Source organism: Lepidochelys olivacea (assembly GCF_965140295.1).
Source record: "Lepidochelys olivacea isolate rLepOli2 genome assembly, chromosome: 8".
NCBI lineage: Eukaryota > Metazoa > Chordata > Testudines > Cheloniidae > Lepidochelys > Lepidochelys olivacea.
The window spans coordinates 108,769,791-108,789,862 of NC_140418.1; the positions used below are offsets into that span (position 1 = coordinate 108,769,791).

At 49.0% G+C, this 20,072-nt stretch overlaps 1 protein-coding gene across 4 annotated transcripts in view; it reads right to left on the reverse strand.

Annotated features, from left to right (window-relative positions):
• The window catches only part of TIE1 (tyrosine kinase with immunoglobulin like and EGF like domains 1), a 69,464-nt gene that overhangs the window by 33,535 nt on the left and 15,857 nt on the right, over positions 1-20,072 (reverse strand). The window contains exons 1-2 of one of the 4 annotated variants that reach the window (XM_084635980.1): positions 13,842-14,693; positions 12,382-12,669 (exon numbers count right to left, since the gene is read on the reverse strand). The exons of 1 other annotated variant lie outside the window; for it this stretch is intronic. In XM_084635980.1, the coding sequence (XP_084492106.1) occupies positions 12,382-12,669; positions 13,842-13,890 (337 nt within the window). In that variant the 5' untranslated portion in view covers positions 13,891-14,693. Of the gene's footprint in view, positions 1-12,381; positions 12,670-13,841; positions 14,694-20,072 lie in introns of those variants that run through there. 2 more of the 4 variants (XM_084635981.1, XM_084635982.1) reach the window with 2 other exon arrangements.

A 20,072-nucleotide genomic window follows, 5' to 3' on the forward strand; every position in this document is an offset into this window, starting at 1 on the left:
CAGGGCAGATCCAGGCCAAGCAGCACTCTGATACCCTGGGCACTGGGATGTAGAGATGGGAGCTCCTCACACCCTGTACTTCATAGGTGCTGGAACTATGGGAAGTGGTTTCCATCATATCCAGGGTTTACTGTTTGGTTCAACAGCTCTCTATACACATTGTTCCAGCCCCCTTACTGTGCTCCAGGCCATTCTGAAATCCAAAGTACAATGAAGTTACCTCCTAGATAGGATTTCTGCAGAGTGGCCAGGAGTCACCTCTGTCCCTGGCAGTATCACAGGCTGTGGGCTCCTTGTGGGGGCTGAGGAGGGAGCTGCACTGCTCCTGCTTGGGCCTCTAGTCAACGTTTCCACCCATGGGCACAGGAAGTCTGGACCCCGGTATCTCTATGAGCGAGCAATGCCCGTGTGGCCGGACTGCCGGAAGAGCAGAGAACCCCAGAGAGGCCCATGCATGAGAGAGAAAGGGATCAAACACAGTCAGTGATGGTCTCTGCCCTCTCCGAGCCCTTCTAGGTCCAGCCCGCCATGTGGCAGGAGGTGCAAGGCAAGGAGGGGAGCAGGAGGCATGGCAGGAGGACACACAGACACAGAGCCTCTGTCTGTCTGGATTCTCCAGTGTCCACAAGCCTAGCACAAAGGAGGGGGAATTGCCCTCTCATACTAACCAGTACAAGGCTAGACGCAACCCATGCAGAAGGGGGCAGCAAGACAGGAAGGTCACTCGGGAACGAACATTAACAGACAAGCTGTACCTGCTCTGCTGATTTTCCCTCTGCTGATACTCACACCTTCTTGCCAACTGTTGGAAACGGGCCGCCTTGACTGCACTGGTGTCCTTAGCACTACAAAAGTAGTTTTCCCTCCCTTGGTATCCACCCCTTCTTGTCAACAGCTGAGAATAGGCCACTTCCACCTTAATTGAATTGGCTCATTAGCACTGACCCCGCCACTTGGTAAGGCAACTCCTATCTTTCATGTGCTATAATATATATTCTGCTTACTTTTTTCCACAGGATGCATCCGATGAAGTGAGCTGTAGCTCAGGAAAGCTCATGCTCAAATAAATTGGTTAGTCTCTAAGGTGCCACAAGGACTCATATTCTGCTTACTGTTTTTTTTCCATTCTATGTATCTGATGAAGTGGGTTTTAGCCCACGAGAGCTTATGCCCAAATCAATTTGTTAGTCTCGAAGGTGCCGTAAGGACTCCTTATTGTTTTTACTGATTCAGACTAACACGGCTACCGCTCTGAGCTGTACCTGGACACCTTGCAGTAATCACTGGCACCACCAGAGAGCGCTTTGCTGGCAACAATGATTAGGCATTGAGAAGGCTTTGGAGTGAGGCACTGTTGCAAGGCTGGGAGTGATGGCAGGTTTGCCGAGGACTGCTTGTTGCATAGTATGGGCTGGAGAGGGGAGCAGGACAGTTCACAGGGTAGGTGTGGAAGTATGAATGTGCCCAGTTGTGCTTATGCTGGCGCACCCACTCGCTCCAAAAGGGCCGTAATCCTGTTGCTCTTCAACCTCTTGGAGCTTTCCTTTGTTAAGATAGCAGAAGGGAAGTGCCCCTCCCAGACTGTTCCTTCAGTTTCTTTTCCCATCTCCCCCAGCTGCTGTTAGTGGCCTGGTCCACAGGCTTAGTCCAAGAGGGCCCCTGGGCAGGCAACCAGCCCCACCACCCACTTCCCACAGTCTGATCTGCTGCAATGAGATTACAGGCACAGACTCACCCTTGTCTCACAACACAAACAATAAATGCGGCCAAAGCATTTCACAGTTCTCCTAGGGATTTTCAGGTTTTCACAGCAATTGTCAGTTTAATGTTTCCTGTGAAATCTGTGTGGCTAATAAAACAGCTTTGTAAGTGTGTAGTGATCACTGTTACCCAGTGGAGTCTATATTAGGTATTTATAAATCATAAACACTGTTAAAAGAACATTAAAGTTTGAAAGTCAACCACTAAAAAGTTAGGAAGTGCCAGAATTAAGGCTGGCCGTGCAGCCTTATCCCCCCGCCCCACGGGTGTGCATTATGATACAGCCTCTGATGATCTGATCCCATACTGTTTTTTTCCACAGGCCCCTGCCTCATTCCGTGCACAGGAGGATGGTGCTCTGGGGATGTATCAGGGTTGTGCAGGGAGTGATTTTGTCTGTAAGACTCCTGCTTCATTTGTTGCAGAAGTGGGAAGGTGTGCAGTGAATGAGGCAGAGGACTGCAGGAAAAGAAAGGATGGTTTCCTGGGTAAGGGAGCTGAATGCTGCCTTGGAGAATTGTATCTCTGCCTCTGCCACAGAGTTCCCCTGTGATGCTGGGCAAGTTACTTAAAACCAAAGTGCTCACAAATTGTTTGGTCTTCATTTTCTGGATTCCCAGTATGAGATACCTGGGGCCAGATTTGCAGAAATGGTAAGCACTCATAACTGCAACTGAAGTCAATTGGAGCTGTGCTTTGAAAGTATAAAGTGCTGTAAAACTGCAAAGAAGTCTGGGAAGTCTCAAGTCTTGTGAGTCTCAAGTAGACGTTTCTAACAATTTTGGCCTTAATGTCTCTGCCAAAATTGTAAAGTGGCGATTAAAATACTAACTCATCTCACTGGGGTGTTGTGAAGATAAATTCATTGAGCTACTATGGCAAGAGCATCACAGAAACACCTAGGAGGAAATTAATAACGTTATTTCCAGTCCTGGGTTTAGATAGGATGTATCCAATAAGGCATGAGGCCACACATTGTATGAGGAGATTTAAAAAGATACTGAATTATGATCTACTAACTGAATGTGGTGGGATCCTATGAAAAAGTAGCATGTGATCGTGTATTAAGGATTGTATCATAATGAATACGCATGGGGGGGAATTAAGTTTGCATGGGAACCCACATAGTCACCACAGAGTTGGAACCTTTAGATCCACCCCAAAGTCCTGTGCCATGTGAGCTAACAGAATAACTGGCAGCAGTAGAAGACTGTCCTCCTCTATGTGGCCAGCCACTAGAAAGAGGTTTGCCAGGGGGTTTCACAGTGATGTGCTGACAGCAGAGGAATGTTGAACCTCTGGGGTCTATTCTAAGGTCTGAGGGGTGTGTGCTGTAGTGGTTACAGACACTTCTGGCCCTGTGACCCCCCCCAAGACTGACCCCTTCTGCCACTGGCCCTCCAGCCTGACCTCATTCAAGTTCTGGTCTCCCCTCCTCAGTTCCTTGTGCCAACCCTGGTCTTCCCCCAGCCCACTCCTGGCTCTCTACCCATTTTCCACCAAATGCCCTGGCTTCTTGCCCCAGTTTCCCTCCTCATTAACCCCCAAGCTCAGCTCCTCACCCCCCTGCATCCCAGTCAGACTGCATGATTCTTCTCCGCCATGCTGCCTGAGAGCACAGCAGAGACAGGCTTGCAGCTCTCAATTACTGGGCTCAGAGCCACAACTATGCCCTTTGGCCAAGAGGAGCAAATTCAGCGGAAATCCTGCTCAGCCCCTGCATCCATGAGAGGGAGCATGTGCAGTCTGAGCAGCATGTAGGCGCTGTGGAGGCTGCTGCAGCATGCTCTGTACAGACAAAAATCATTTGAAATTTAGCTGCTAAACTCTAACAAGTCTCTACTGAATATGTGAAAACTGCAGTTTTTAGGGGTTCATAACTTGGCCAAATTTGGGCAAGTTTTCATGGGTAAAAACATAAGAATGGCCATACTGGGTCAGACCAAAGGTCCATCCAGCCCAGTACCTGTCTGCCAACAGTGGCCAATTCCAGGTGCCCCAGAGGGAGTGAATCTAACAGGTAATGATCTAGTGATCTCTCTCCTGCCATCCATCTCCACCCTCTGACAAACAGAGGCTAAGGACACCTTTCCTTACCCATCCTGGCTAATAGCCATTAATGGACTTAACCTCCATGAATTTATCCAGTTCTCTTTTAAACCTTGTTATAGTCCTAGCCTTCACAACCCCCTCAGGCAAGGAGTTCCACAGGTTGACTGTGTGCTGAGTGAAGAAGAACTTCCTTTGATTTGTTTTAAACTTGCTGCCCATTAATTTCATTTGGTGGCCCCTAGTTCGTATATTATGGGAACAAGTCAATAACTTTTCCTTATTCACTCCCCCCACCCATCAGCCCAGGAGCCCTGTGGCAGCTCCCCGCCCCCCCCCTCCCTCCCTCCCTCTCCTCGGCCCAGGGAGCCCTGCAGCAGCTCCCCCTCCGTTAGCCCAGGGAGCCCTGTGGCAGCTCCCCCCCATCCCCTCAGCCCGGGGAGCCGTGTGGCATCTCCCCACCCCCCTCCCTTCCCTCCCTTCCTCCCTGTCAGCCCGGGGAGCCGTGTGGCATCTCCTCTCTGCTCTGCCTCCTCCCTGAGCACAACACCGCCGTTCCGCTTCTCCCGCCTCCCAGGCTTGCGGTGCCAATCAGCTGTTTGGCGCGAAAGCCTGGGAGGGAGAGAGGCAGAGCAGGGCGGTGCTCAGGGGAGGAGGCGGAGAAGAGGTGAGCTGGGGCGGGGAGCGGTTCCCCTGCACGCCGCCCTGCTCCCCACTGTTACTTGCTGCAGGCAGCCCTCCCTGCGCCCCCTGCCCCGGCTCACCTCCACTCCACCACCACCCTGGAGCGCGCTTTTGGCCACCCCCAACCACTTGGCACCCTAGGTGACCGCCTAGTTTGCCTAGTGGTTACACTGGCCCTGTAGACCTCTATCATATCCCCCCTGAGTCTCCTCTTTTCCAAGCTGAAAAGTCCTAGCCTCTTTAATCTCTCCTCATATGGGTCCCATTCCAAACCCCTAATCATTTTAGTTGCCCTTCTCTGAACCTTTTCTAATGCTGGTATATCTTTTTTGCGATAAGGAGACCACATCTGTATGCAGTATTCAAGATGTGGGCGTACCATGGATTTATATAAGGGTAATAAGATATTCTCCATCTTATTCTCTATCCCTTTTTTAATGATTCCTAACATCCCGTTTGCTTTTTTGACTGCCGCTGCACAGTGCATGGACATCTTCAGAGAACTATCCACGATGACTCCAAGATCTTTCTCCTGATTAGTTGAGCTAAATTAGCCCCCATCATATTGCATGTATGGTTGGGGTTATTTTTTCCAATGTGCATTACTTTACAGTTATCCACATTCAATTTCATTTGCCATTTCGTTGCCCAGTCACTTAGTTTTGTGAGATCTTTTTTGAAGTTCTTCACAGTCTGCTTTGGTCTTAACCATCTTGAGCAGTTTAGTATTGTCTGAAAACGTTGCCACCTCACTATTTACCCCTTTCTCCATATCATTTATGAATAAGTTGAATAGGATTGGTCCTAGGACTGACCCTTGGGAACACCACTAGTTACCCTCTCCATTCTGAAAATTTACCATTTATTCCTACCCTTTGTTCCCTGTCTTTTAATCAGTTCTCAGTACATGAAAGGATCTTCCCTCTTATGCCATGACAACTTAACTTACATAAGAGCCTTTGGTGAGGGACCTTGTCAAAGGCTTTCTGGAAATCTAAGTACACTATGTCCACTGGATCCCCCTTTTCCATGTTTGTTGACCCCTTCAAAGAACTCTAATAGGTTAGTAAGACATGATCTCCCTTTACAGAAACCATGTTGCCTTTTGCCCAACAATTTAGGTTCTTCTATGTGTCTGACAATTTTATTCTTAACTATTGTTTCAACTAATTTGCCCGGTATTGACGTTAGACTTACCGGTCTGTAATTGCCGGGATCACCTCTAGAGCTCTTCTTAAATATTGGTGTTTAACTAACCCCCTCATATTGGTGTTACATTAGCTATCTTCCAGTCATTGGGTACCAGAAGCTGATTTAAAGCACAGGTTACAAACCATAGTTAATAGTTCTGCAATTTCACATTTGAGTTCTTTCAGAACTCTTGGGTGAATGCCATCTGGTCCCGGTGACTTGTTACTGTTAAGTTCATCAATTAATTCCAAAACCTCCTCTTGTGACACTTCAGTCTGTGACAATTCCTCAGATTTGTCACCTACAAAGGACGGCTCAGGTTTGGGAATCTCCTGAACATCCTCAGCCGTGAAGACTGAAATAAAGAATTCATTTAATTTCTCTACAATGATTTTATCGTCTTTAAGTGCTCCTTTTGTATCTCGAATGTCCAGGGGTCCCACTGGTTGTTTAGCAAGCTTCCTGCTTCTGATGTACTTAAAAAACATTTTGTTATTACCTTTTGAATTTTTGGCTAGCTGTTCTTCAAACTCCTTTTTTGGCTTTTCTTATAACATTTTTACACTTAATTTGGCAGTGTTTATGCTCCTTTCTATTTAGCTCATTAGGATTTGACTTCCACTTTTTAAAAGATGCCCTTTTATCTCTCACTGCTTCTTTTACATGGTTGTTAAGCCACAGTGGTTCTTTTTTAGTTCTTTTACTGTGTTTTTTAATTTGGGGCATACATTTAAGTTGGGACTCTATTATGGTGTCTTTGAAAAGTGTCCATGCAGCTTGCAGGGATTTCACTCTAGTCACTGTACCTTTTAATTTCTGTTTAACTAACCCCCTCATTTTTGCACAGTTCCCCTTTCTGAAATTAAATGCCACAGTGTCTGGCCCACCAGGGGCTTTCCCTGAACAAGCAGTGGACCGACTTTGAGAACCACTGCTCTAGTTCACCCATCTTATTATTTAGACTTCTAGCATTTGTGTACAAGCACTTTAAAAACTTGTCACTGTTTGCAAAAAGAAAAGGAGTACTTGTGGCACCTTAGAGACTAACAAATTTATTTGAGCATGAGCTTTCGTGAGCTACAGCTCACTTGTTAGTCTGTATTCGCAAAAAGAAAAGGAGTACTTGTGGCACCTTAGAGACTAACCAATTTATTTGAGCATAAGCTTTTGTGAGCTACAGCTCGATGAAGTGAGCTGTAGCTCACGAAAGCTTATGCTCAAATAAATTGGTTAGTCTCTAAGGTGCCACAAGTACTCCTTTTCTTTTTGCGAATACAGACTAACACAGCTGCTACTCTGAAACTTGTCACTGTTTATTTGTCTGCCCTTTTCTGATGTGTCAGATTCTTTTTATGTGAATGTTTCTCATCTGATCTGGCCCATACTTTATCTTCCTCCATCCTCTCCTCCTGACTAAAACCTAGAAAATCTCTCTCAATAGACTCTCTTCTAAGAGAAGTCTCTGCCCGATCCACATGCTTCTCTGCAGCGATCGGCCTTCCCCCCATCTCTTAGTTTAAAAACTGCTCTGCAACCTTTTTAATGTGAAGTGCCAGCAGCCTGGATCCACTCTGGTTTAGGTGGAGCCCATCCTTCCTGTATAGGCTCCCCCATCCCAAAAGTTTCCCCAGTTCCTAATAAATCTAAACCCCTCCTCTCTACACCATCGTCTCATCCACTCATTGCGACTCTGAAGCGCTGCCCGCCCACCTGGCCCTGCACCTGGAACTGGAAGCATTTCTGAGAATGCCACCATAGAGTTCCTGGATTTCAGTCTCTTTCCAAGCAGCCTAAATTTGGCCTCCAGGACATCTCTCCTACCCTTCCCTATGTCATTGGTACCTACACGTACCACGACCACCGGCTCCTCCCCAGCACTACACATAAGTCTATCTAGATGCCTCGAGAGATCCGCAACCTTTGCACCAGGCAGGCAAGTCACCATACGGTTCTTCTGGTCATCACAAACTCAGCTATCTATGTTTCTAATGATCGAATCTCCCAATATTAACTCCTGCCTTTTCCTAATGACTGGGGTTCCCTCCCCTGGACAGGTAACCTCAGTGCAAGAGAATACCCCAACATCATCTGGAAGGAGGGTCCCAACTATGGGAAGGTTTCCCTCTGCTCCTGTTGGATGCTCTCTTTTCCTGAGCCTTTCATCCTCCTTAACAGTGCAGGGGCTGTCTGACTGGAGGTGGGACAAATCTACAGTGTCCCGGAAAGCCTCATCAGCATACCTCTCTGCCTCCTTAGCTCCTCCAGTTCTGCCACCCTGGCCTCCAAAGCCCGTACATGGTCTCTGAGGGCCCGGAGCTCTTTGCACCAAATGCACACATATGCCACCAGCCTACAGGGCAGGTAATCATACATGCTACACTAAGCGCAATAAACAGGATAGTCCCCACACTGCTTGGACCTCTCTCTAGATCAGTGGTGGGCAACCTGCGGCCTGAGGGCTGCACGCAGCCCATTAGGCTAACCCGCTGTGGCCCACACCGCACAGCCTGTCTCTGTGGCCCGCACTGCTTCCCGCAGCTCCCATTGGCTAGAAACAGTGAACCGCAGCCACTGGGAGCTGTGGGCGGCCGTGCCTGAAGATGGTCAGTGTAAACAAACTGTCTCATGGCTCACCAGCGGATTACTCTGACAGGCCATGTGTGGCCCGCGGGCCGCAGTTGCCCACCACTGATCTAGATTCTCACATCCAGATGATATATAAATCTTCAGTTCTCTCTGCATAACATCTCTAAGATATGGCCTTTCTTATCCATCCACACAGCTAAAACCCGTGTCTTGACTCTTATCCTCTTCTGTCTCGATTATTGCCACATCCTCTCTGGTCCTGACAAATGCAGTCTTGTCCCACCCATATTCATTCAGAATGCTGCTGCAAAGATCATGTTCCTAGCCTATCACTTTGACCAGGTCACCCCTTTCTTTGAATCCCTCCAGTGGCTCCCCCTTCTCTTTAGCATCCAGCATAAGCTGCTGTCTTCACTTTCAAGGCCCTTCCCAGTCAATCCCACTCTAACTATCTCCTCTTGAGTCTCGTTCATTTGTCCAGTTGTCAGTGGTCTCCTCTGATCGGCCCATGATGGCCTCCATTGCCCACTTTTTACAGTTTCAGACACCTTTGTGCTTTATCCCATGCTGCCCCATACTCATGGGAGTGGCTCCCTATAGACATCTGCAAAGTCACCTCATTGTCCGCATTCAAATGTCTCTTCACAACTTTCTTTAGCCATGATGCCTACAAAAATGACAATGGTTAGGCTGCTAGTGTGCAGAGACTGCTGCTCGTCATGCTGACCACCCCTCTTTGTTTATAGTCTGCCATCTGGCTATATTTACCTCTTAGCTTATACTGAGAGTGTAAGCTTTTGCGGGGAGAGACTACCTTTCTGTTCTGTGTTTGTGCAATGCCCAGCACATTGGAATTCTGGTCCATGAGCTATTACCAGCAGGAGAGTGAGTTTGTGTGTGTATGGGGGTGGGGGTGTGTGAGAAAACCTGGATTTGTGCTGGAAATGGCCCACCTTGATTATCATGCACATTGTAGGGAGAGTGGTCACTTTGGATGAGCTATTACCAGCAGGATAGTGAGTTTGTGTGTGTGGTTTTTGGGAGGGGGGTGAGGGGGTGAGAGAACCTGGATTTGTGCAGGAAATGGCCCAACTTGATTATCATGCACATTGTGTAGAGAGTTGTCACTTTGAATGGGCTATCACCAGCAGGAGAGTGAATTTGTGCGGTGGGATGGAGGGTGAGAAAACCTGGATTTGTGCTGGAAATGGCCCAACCTGATGATCACTTTAGATAAGCTATTACCAGCAGGACAGTGGGGTGGGAGGAGGTATTGTTTCATATTCTCTGTGTGTATATAAAGTCTGCTGCAGTTTCCACGGTATGCATCTGATGAAGTGAGCTGTAGCTCACGAAAGCTCATGCTCAAATAAATTGGTTAGTCTCTAAGGTGCCACAAGGACTCCTTTTCTTTTTGCGAATACAGACTAACACGGCTGTTACTCTGAAAACTGGTCCATGACTAGAGCCCTTAAGCACAATACAAATAATAAGAATAAAGTTTGGCAAAGTTATAAGCGCCTCATAACAGGGTCTTACAATGGAAAGTGTCAGGCAACCTTAACTACAGGCATCGCTACCTATGTTCCTATCATAAACATACCCGGCATTGTAGTATCTAGGCAGTAAGATTTGAGTCTGAGCATGGGGGTGAGAATCCAACACTCATGGTTGCTAGTTACTTAACACTAAGGGCTGCTTAGCGCCCTTCAGGCTCTGGCCCTTGTTGGGGACAATGCAGAGTCATGCTGCCCAGAGCCCATCAGCATGCACGTATGCAATTGGGGTGGCTAGTACTGCTTGGCCCTTGCACTTGGGAACATAGGGACCAGCCCTTGTGCAACAGTTGGGATGGGGGGAAGACTTCTTGTGCTATCCCCATCCCAAGGGGAACCCAAGCATTAATCAGCTGCTGTGTCGTTCCTTGTAGCAACTTTAAAGTATAGATGCTTCCGGGATCAGTACACAGTCCCCTAAGCTGTGCCCAGGCGGATTACTCAGCAGCTAATCAGTAACAGGGTATGATGTTTTACAGGCAGATTTTCCAGCTTCCTAGACCTTTGGCCATAAAAGCATTGGGCCTGAGAGTATGTCTACACAACAAAGGAAAACCCTGTGGCTGGCCTGTGCCAGCCAACTTGTGCTCATGGGGTGTTTCATTGCTGTGTAGACTTCTGGGGTCAGGGACCCTGCAGGGTGGGAGGGTCTCAGAACTCAGGCTCCAGCCCAAGCCTGAAAGTCTACAGAGCAACGGAACAGCCCCGCAGCCCGAGCCAGAGTTGGTTGGCACAGGGCAGCCATGGGTTTTCCTTTGCTGTGTAGACAGACCCTGAGTCTCTGCTCCATGCTGTGCTGCTGGTCCAGATGTAAGACTCAAGCTTGTTGCTGATCTCCAGACCCAGTCTACAGAGGCATCTGCCTGCAAAGCTGCTAGTATCTCTGTCCCCAGGGCCCTGTATCCCGGTGCTGGGGAGCAGTCTCATCTCAGCAGGCTCATGTGGTGTGAATGGTGTGCATTCACACCAGAAACTGCCTCCCTCCCCACAAACCTTCCTGATCAACAAACGCTAGTTGGCCCTGGCTAAGAGTCCTACACCAAATTGCCACAGCTAAGAGCATGTTACATTGTCTAGGTCTGTCATCTCAGACTTGAGCTGCTCTCCTGGGGCCTCAGGTTGTTTTCAGCTACTGCATCCATATTCCACTTAGCTGAATGGCCGGGAGTCCTTGTACAGTCCCCTCATGGCCAGACGCAGTGTAACCACTCCTGGTTGGGCTAGTGCCCCCGTGGACAGTCACTTCAGTAACTCAATCACTCCGGCGCTGTGATGGTTTCTCTGCCAGGTCACATGGCCCTCCAGGCAAGTTACAGTCTTTAGTTCCCCCTTTCTGGGGTCACCATTGACCAGAATGAAGTCCAAAATGTCCTTGACAGAAACAAAACCCTCCTGCTGGCTCTGGGGTTATTGCTCAGCTTCTTCCCAGTTGGAGCAGGGCCGCCCCATGGATCCCTGCCTGCCTGGAGAGCATTTACCCGACAACTCAGGGGCCTTCGGCTCCCTGCAGTCTCTATGAATATTGTGGCAGTTTCCTGGGCTTCCCCCCTTTCACTGCCTCTTATTGCTCTGAGCTTCCGGCCTTTCCTGGAACCTCCCTCCAGCTCCTTCCCCAATGGACTTTATTGCTATTTAAAACTGGCTGGTTTTACACAGGAATCACCGGATTCCCTCAGGTGGGCCCCATTCTGCAATCTCTCCATTCTGATACAGTCTGGCACTCGTCACTGAATGTACTGTAACAAGGTGGGTAGCTATCACCCTGACTCAAGTGCTGCTGGCCTAAGTCTCTCAGACACCTCTGCAGTGGTGTCAGCTTAGTGGGTAATTTCTTACCTCCTGCTCCGTGACAGGACCATAATTCGTACAGGGCCAGGGTGCGACCAAGGAACTAGGAGCAAACCCACAAGCCAGTAAAGACTTGAGTTAGAACCGCCATCCAGTTAGAACAAGGAACTAGCTGAAATGTACCAGACCAAGCTGCCCTGGACAGAAATAAAAGGGTCCAAGACAAACTCTCCAGCAGGGACCCGTCCTCAATGACCTGCCCAAAGCAGAGAAGCTTGTGATGTGCCCCACGCTGAGCCTCACCCCTCAAAAAGAGCCCTGAGCTCAGGAAGGGGATATATCCTTAGAGCCCAGGCAATGGAGGAACTCACATATGCTCCTTTGCAACAGCAAGGCTAGTCTTTTCTAGCTGTTCAATGCCACTTTCGTGGCCCCATCAGCTCTGGGCTTCCCAAAGTCCTGTGATTTCTGAGGCCATCCTGGAAATCAGCCCACAGCCAGACTCCCCCGCTGACCTAATGAGGTTTGACCTGGTCACTAGAAGCTCTGCCCTTAGCCAAGGTACCTTTGGTAGTTCAGCTGCTCAAATACCATTCTCTGGCCTCTGAGTGCTAACGGCCTCAGGAGGCAGCGTAACTCTGGCCTGTCCAGTGCTATTGCATTTTGCACGCCCACACGTATGCTCAGCCATTGCCAGACTGATGTCGCATGCCCAGACTCCTCAGGGAACACTTGGGGCAGGCCTGCAGTTTTTGCAGCCACTTACCATTCCGGCTGTTATGCACATAGACCACCCTGGCCTGCTCCATCTGGGTCCTCCCCAAGCAGTATAAAATCCCCACCAGATCTGCCATTGAAAAGCCTCTGGCTTGGACCTCATTGCTGCGATTCCTGTAGTTCTGGAACTTTGTGTTGGGATGAGTCATCACTATTTTATTGTCCCTCTCGATCTGGAGGTAGCTCACAGCTCGCTCGCCCATCACACAGGAGAGGTAGAAGCTGGTGTGAGATGGACTTTGCACATTGGCGACCAGAGTAATGTCCAGAATGGCAGCTGTGCAGGAGGGATGAGATCGAGAGAGAGCATGTGAGGAGCCACGGTCCAGACACAGCACAGCAGAACACAGCCTTTAGCTCTCCTGGGTCTCAACCTGCCCCTGTCTCTTAGACATGAACCTTCAAGTCAGACCCAGAACACCTTTGACATCTAGCCTGGCTGCAGGTGACTGCGTGGCTGAGCGGGACCGACTGCCAGCACATGGCTAGGCCTGATCCAGTGCGAGAACAATGAAAAAGTGAGGATCTCTGGGTAGGGCACATTTCCTGCAGCATCAATGGGACCCAGGGCTGTTCCCTGCCCTTGCCCTGCCAGCCAGAGCGGGGCCTTCCCCTCTCTCTTTTGACTGTGGCTCTCCCACTAGGATGTGCCTACTGGTGAGCTGGGTCATGGCAGTTGCTATTACAAGCCATGTGACCCAGCCATAAAATCTCTGTTGTTTTCTCCCCAAAAGCTTCTGCTCCCTGCCCCGAACCATAGTGCACTCTAACTGGGAGGGGAGAGGGAGAGTGGGGGAGGGGGACTAGAACAGTGCACCTGCCCCAGCCTGATGCCTCTTGGATGGTTCAGCAGACAGTCCAGATGGTGAGAGTAGCAACAGGGAAAATTCTGGCCTTCTTTCTAATGAAGCCCATTCTTTAGTGGCCCAGCATTGACACACATGTGGCATCAGTGGGGAAGGGGATTTCTCTAGGGTCCAAAGTCAGAGCTCCCCTTTAACCCAGGATCCTTGTCCCATCATCCAGGAACTGCTGAAGGGCCCCATCTAAGGGTGAGACAGACAGAGGTGAAGGGAGTCTGCTGTCCCAGAGCCTCGGCACTGCACCCTGCTAGTTCAGCTAGTTGGTTCGGGAGCCATGCTGGTCACTGCCTCTTTCCAGCTGTTAAGACCTTGGGAGTCCCAAATAGAATAATTTTCCTTGCCGCCCTTTCAGCCCCATTTCTCCAACCATGCACCCTCCAGAGCAGCTAATCTGTGCTTCATCACCATTCCTAGACCGTTCTGCAGGGACCTCGCCCCAGCGCAGCTGCAGCATTACAACTGCATGGCCCGAAGCAGACTTTATGGAGACTGATCACCCCTGGCTGTGCAATGGACAAGCCCCTGGAAATTCTTTGGGGAATCAGTGCAGATGCCATGGGTTTCCCACTAGGGGAAAGAAATTTACCTGTCAGGCGCAGGAGGAGGAAAAGAAGATACAACTCCTGGAATCTCATGGCCCTGAAGTGCGTCCTGAATCTGCCCAGTGTCAGGAAAGCCCAAACATGCCCGACGGGAGAGAGACCGAGCTGGCCGAGGAGGCGGTCCCCCTGTCCGGTGGGTTCCCTTTAGATTTTAGTTCCAGTCACAGTGACGGGGGCAGAAGTCCAGGAAGGAAATGGTGCTGCTCATATCAGAGACACAGCGAGAGAGAAGCTTCCCCTTCCCTAACTGGAAAACACTGTTCCCAGTCGCCCGGCTCCGATCCTTTTGGAATCTCAGCAGGATGCTGGCGGCTGGTCTACTCGGAGGCAGATTCCAGCATGAGCGGAACGCAGCACAAACAGAAAGTCTCTGTGAGCAGAGGTATCCCAGGTCTGGTTCCAGGCTGCTGATCTGTCAGGGTAACTAGGGCCCTGCCCAGAATTCTCAAAGCGTGTTCCAGCGTCCCTGGGGTTCAAGCTGCTCCTCCAATCATGCGTCGTTTGCATCCACATCCATGACAAGAGGTGACATGGACGTCTGCTTCCTCTCGTACAGTGGCAGGCGCATTCTGGAGCCAGACCGAGCAGCTCAGTGCCCTTGAACTCCAAGCAAACTCATCCGCGAGTAAGGCAGCTGGTGCCAGAGGAACTGTGGAGGGCCCAATGTGAATAATGTCTGTGGGAAGGACTCTCCCAGACAGGGCTGAGCTGGGGGAGGGGAGAGTATCTGGTGGAGGAATCCCAACAGCAGTGAAATGAAACCCTGTTTCCCGTGCAGCATTTCCTGCTCTCCACCCATTGTTCTAACCTGACTCTAGGAGAAGGAGAGTAATGTGTGGCATGGTCCAAGCTGCCACACAGGTGCTGTTCCTTAGGGATGGATAGATCTGGAATGCAAAGACTGCAAATCCTTTTGCATTTCAGGCAGCTTCCCTTCTGCAAGCTCCCCGAGCCCCAGCTCTGTGGGTAGGGTGCTATGAGTCAGCCCACCAGGAAACACATTCACCAAAATGACAGAGGAGAGGGAATTGGTGCCTGGCTGTACTACTGTAAACAGACACTTTAACATGGATTTAAAGAAAGACTGAGAAATCGAGACGGTTCAGGGAAGAGCCACAAGTGACTGGAGGTCTGGAAAAGACACCTCACAGTGAGGTACTTAAGGGGCTCAATCTATTTGGCTTATTTGAAGGATGGTAAGAGGTGACTTGATTACAGTCTAAAGCAACTTCACAGGCAGAAGATATCTGACATCAGGGGACTTGTTGATCAGGGAGACCAAGGCAGAAGGAGATCCAAGCTTAAGAGCTGAAGTTAGACACACTCAAACTGAATCATGAATAAGAGAAGCTTCCAATGTTATTACCATCTTCTTTGTATCCCTTAACACCACAGGGCCACCTGTAGCAGCTTACATAAAACATGCTTCCCAGCACACCTTTCTACCTGTCTGCTCAGAATATCAATTACCTAAACATTCAGAAGTACAATACAGAATTAGAAAGCAGATGTGTAGACATCACAATCTGCCACAGCTGCATTCCATAAGCACTGGACAGTCCAGATCCATTGAATTAATGTTGACAAGGAGCTAAGGATGGGTGCAAGGTCTCCAGAGCCAGTGTGGAGTCCCCTTGCCTTCTGTGGATCTGCCAAGATCCATGGGGTTCAAGGTGGAACTGTGGCACATTCAATATTGGATGATTTGGGGGAAACTTGATGAAAGGCTCATCACAGCATTCTCCTCCCCCTTAGTCTCCCTCTCCAGAGTTTCCCATGCAGGGAGGTGAGTAATCTAGGGGTAAATAATTCAGTAACTTGGTCCTGAATTTCTAGAAATGACTATGAATTACTAAATATTACTATTTGCAGTGTTATTACAGATTCCTCACAGAGTGGATGAATTCTTACACCACTCTTAGGAAATTAATGGACTTATTTTAAATAATACGTTTCTTTGATTATCATTCCATAACCAATGTGTACAGAATACCACACATCCAGAGAGGTGTTAATTTCAACAATGGGCACCCACAGTGCAGTGTCATGGATTCTGCGCCTGGTCGCAAAGATGAACCCAGTCTGAAAACTATAAACAGCCTGAAAATCAGTGAAAGAACAGAGAAGGGGAAATTGGAGGCAGTGTGCCCAGCTCAGTGCAGGTGCCTTGTCTGGCCACAGTGAGAATGTCAGGGAATGCTGGAATGTGTAATCATCGGTTGAAAAGTGAGTGTAGACTGTGTACAAACAGTTACACAACCACATGGGCTGGACTTGCTCTGAACAGGATTAGCTGTTGCAGTGATCAAAATGCCTGTGTCCCATCTTGCTACATTCTGGGGCTTGGATTCCTACGAGGCCCATTGCAGACACAGACATTAGACCTCTAACTCTACCAAACTGTATCCAAGAGTCGATGCTCCTGGATGGCCTTGGGGAAAGGTTCCAAGCATTGTTCTTTCTTGGTGTAAGGGCCACTTGAAACTTAGCTGCCTGATTTGAAACCTTATGAGTGGTGACCTAGTGCTTTCATTACATGAGATTAAAAGAGCTGGACTGGGATCAGAAGGGTGGGGGATGCTGAGGAGAGAACAATAGAAATTGTATGCCTGGGTAAACATGTTTGGGAGGACGTTTAAAGCAGCAGAAAACCCAACTCTCCTTCACCGATTTCCAGCCCTCCTCTCCTTACCACATTTTACAAACTTCAGCTATACATAGAAGGCTAAAAACCTAACTTGTTTCAAGACTGAGCTTGATCAAGTGTCTAAAGGGGATGGTAAGATGAGACTGCCTGAACCCACGACATGTACAGGGAATACAGGGACTTGACAACTGCTGGTGTTGTTACATAGTGCTACCATGATATGGGTGCCCGCCATCGTGCCTGTGCTCACTTTATTCAGATCATGAAGGTTGAGGAGATTGCTGCTAGCAAGTGCCGTAGACCTGCAGTCAAGCAATTCCATGATTCGAAAATCAAGTTCCCTTTGCCACACAGAGTTCTGCGTCGTCAGCACAAACCACGTTTCACTACCAAGAGACCAAAGACATTCTTCTAAATGCAATAACATTCTGTTTGTTCTGTGTTACAATAAAATTCTTATTGGAGAAAAAAAAATGACATGCAGCCAATCTGTGACTGCTAGCAGCAAATATCTCCAACTGCTGGCACTGGGACACTAGAGGGAGGAGGACTCTGAGTTACTACAGAGAATCCTTTCCAAGGTGTCTGGCTGGTGGGTCTTGCCCACATGCTCAGGGTCTAACTGATCGCCACATTTGGGGTAGGGAAGGAATTTCCCCCCAGGTCAGATTGGCAGAGATCCTGGGGGGTTTTAGCCTTTTCTGCAGCACGGGCCACTTGCAGGTTTACACTGGTATAAATGGTGGATTCTCTGTAACTTGAGGTCTTTAAACCATGATATGAGGACTTCAGTAACTCAGCCAGAGGTTAGGGATCTCTTACAGGAGTGGGTGGGCGAGGTTCTGTGGTCTGCATTGTGCAGGAGGTCAGACTAGATGATCAGGATGGTTCCTTTTGGCTTTAAAGTCTATGAGTCTAAGAGGCAACAGGTGCACAACAAACAGCTAAGCTCATTGCGTGCAATGCCTCAGCACTGCACCACACATTACAGAACCCACAGTGCATCGTGCAAGACTTCGAACTGTACAACACCCAACAGTACACACAGGCCTACAGAAAACACTAAGTGACTCCCAGAAAAGGGATTGCACGCTTGCGGTTAATCCCATGTACTACAGCCTATCCTAGGGAAAAGCACCATCAATCTTCAGCCGATAAACGTCACACACTGTTGTTACCCACCGAACTCTGAACTGTTCCCATGTGAAACCTAATGCTGTCTGGGCAAAAATCCTGTTAACGAGCTTTGTGTTTGAGTTTGTCCTGAACCTATAGGACATCCTGCTAAAGATCTAAAGAAAACATGCACAGGAACGGGAAATCCATTCATTGTTTCCGCCTATTTACACTGCACTCAGGGGAGGCACATGCCCCCGCAGCAAAGCGTCCATGGCGTGATTAAAGCAGACCCAGGCTCTGCTGCACCATTGCCAGCTCTTCACAGTGTCCTGGGAAGGAGCCCACAGTCTCCCATTGCTAACACTGCACATATGCTAGCGCCCCTCAGCAATGGAAACAGCACATCCAGTGTGTGCTCTGTTTAGAACACATGGACGCCTGACAGAGACGGCCCCTGCGCACAGCCTGAAAAATAGTCATGCTGTTTAGTCGATTTAAGTCCATTTATCAACATTAAGTGGGCCAGGACTCTATTTGGAAAACACACAGAACATTCTGGGCACTACCGTAATCAAATAATTACTATTGATTAGTATGGTGTGCTACAGCATGGCCAGAGGGCAGCAGGAGACTGTTAGACAGGAGCCTTATTCCCTGTCAATTAATTAAAGCACCTGAAGCCACTCACCTGATAAAACCCCACTGCTTCAATCAGAGAAGGGAAGGAGTTGAAGCAGAGTGGATTGGTGTCGGAGTAGAGAGCAGTTTGGAGAAGTGCTGCAGTGGGCTAAGAAGACCAAGACCCTAGGTAAAGGGACACCTGGTTCGTGCAGACGGAGGGCAGGAAGGGAAGTAGCCCGGGGAAGGAACCGCTAGTTCAAGCGGTTTACTGCTATCCCTAGGGCCCCTGGGCTGGGACCTGGAGTAGAGGGTGGGCCTGGGTCCCTCCCTCTCCACTCCCCTCCTCTAGGACACTAATGGGGCAGTTAATATCCCAGTTCAGGGGCGAGAAATGGTGCCCGGAACCCTCCCAAAGAAGAGAAAGTGCGAGACCCATCAAAGTAGTGCCAGCAATTTGCCACAATTGATAAAGGACCACGAACATACGTCACTTCCATATGGAAGAAAGATACCCTAAATCACTCAACTGGATGCATGTGTCAACTGAGTAACCATTGTGACAGGTTAGACTCCCCTGTCCGAGATGCCAGCTGATGTACTGGGGTTTCACTGAGCCCCTCCTGCTCCACCAGCCAGGATTCCCTCTCCCTGTTTTGCTGAATTAGGCTCTTCGGGCTCTTGCAGCACACACCTACAGGTATAGAATCATAGAAAACTAGGATTGGAAGAGACCTCAGAAGGTCATCCAGTCCAAACCACTGCTCAAAGCAAGACCAACACCAACTAAATCATCCGAGCCAGGGCTTTGTCAAGCTGGGCCTTAAAAACCTCGAAGGAAGGAGATTCCACCACCCCCCTAGGTAACGCATTCCAGTGCTTCACCACCCTCCTAGTGAAATAGTGTTTCCTAATATCCAACCTAGACCTCCCCCACTGCAACCTGACACCATTGCTCCTTGTTCTGTCATCTGCTACCACTGAGAACAGCTCACCCCCACTAACCACAATGTGATGAATGAATAAAAAGCCTTTTCTATTCAATCCATTAAGTTTTATTATACTCACAAACATAGAGACAGCAAAGAAAAGTAAGATAACCTGGGGAAAAATGGCGAACAACATGGGGGTGGAGGGAGAACAAGGACAGCTTGCTTACAATCGCACTGCAGTAACAATCAAAGGTGTGGGAATGGGTGCCTTCTAGTCCTTGTATCCTCCCCTGGAGTGGAGTGCAAGGGATACTGGACCCCCACTCACACACACCCCCGCGACATCCTAGGATGTCTGGGAGGGGAGGATGTTGGATTTGGCGAGGATGGCAGCAGGTTCAGCATAGGCTGCAGAGGGACTCTAGCATCCAGCTGCCTTTCTTGAACCTCAACCAGATGCCTCGACATGTCTGTTGGCTCCCTTATAATCCACAGCATCTTGTCCTGTGTGTCACGCTTGTGTTCTCCGCATGCTCTCCTATCCTTGCTGTCCTTGTGCAGGCTGTTAGACAGTGCAATGCTCCATGTGCTGAGCTCCATCTTGTCACTCTCAGAGGTGTGCATTATTAACTCACTGAACACGGCCTCCCGAGTCTTCTTTTTCCACCTTCTAATCTGAGAAAGTCTCTGTCTCGGTGTGGAGGATGTGCTGACGGACAAGGTTTCAGCTGCAAGGAATGGAGAGCACAAGGATAGCACTGACAGTGCATACATTGTTTCTGGTGCAAGGTTAATTCTTTTAACACCCCTCAATGCACTTCCCTGCAAGCCACAATGTAATCACAACCGTTGGCTACTGCAAGAGTCATTTTGCTGCTCCAGCCATGGTGAGTAAAGCC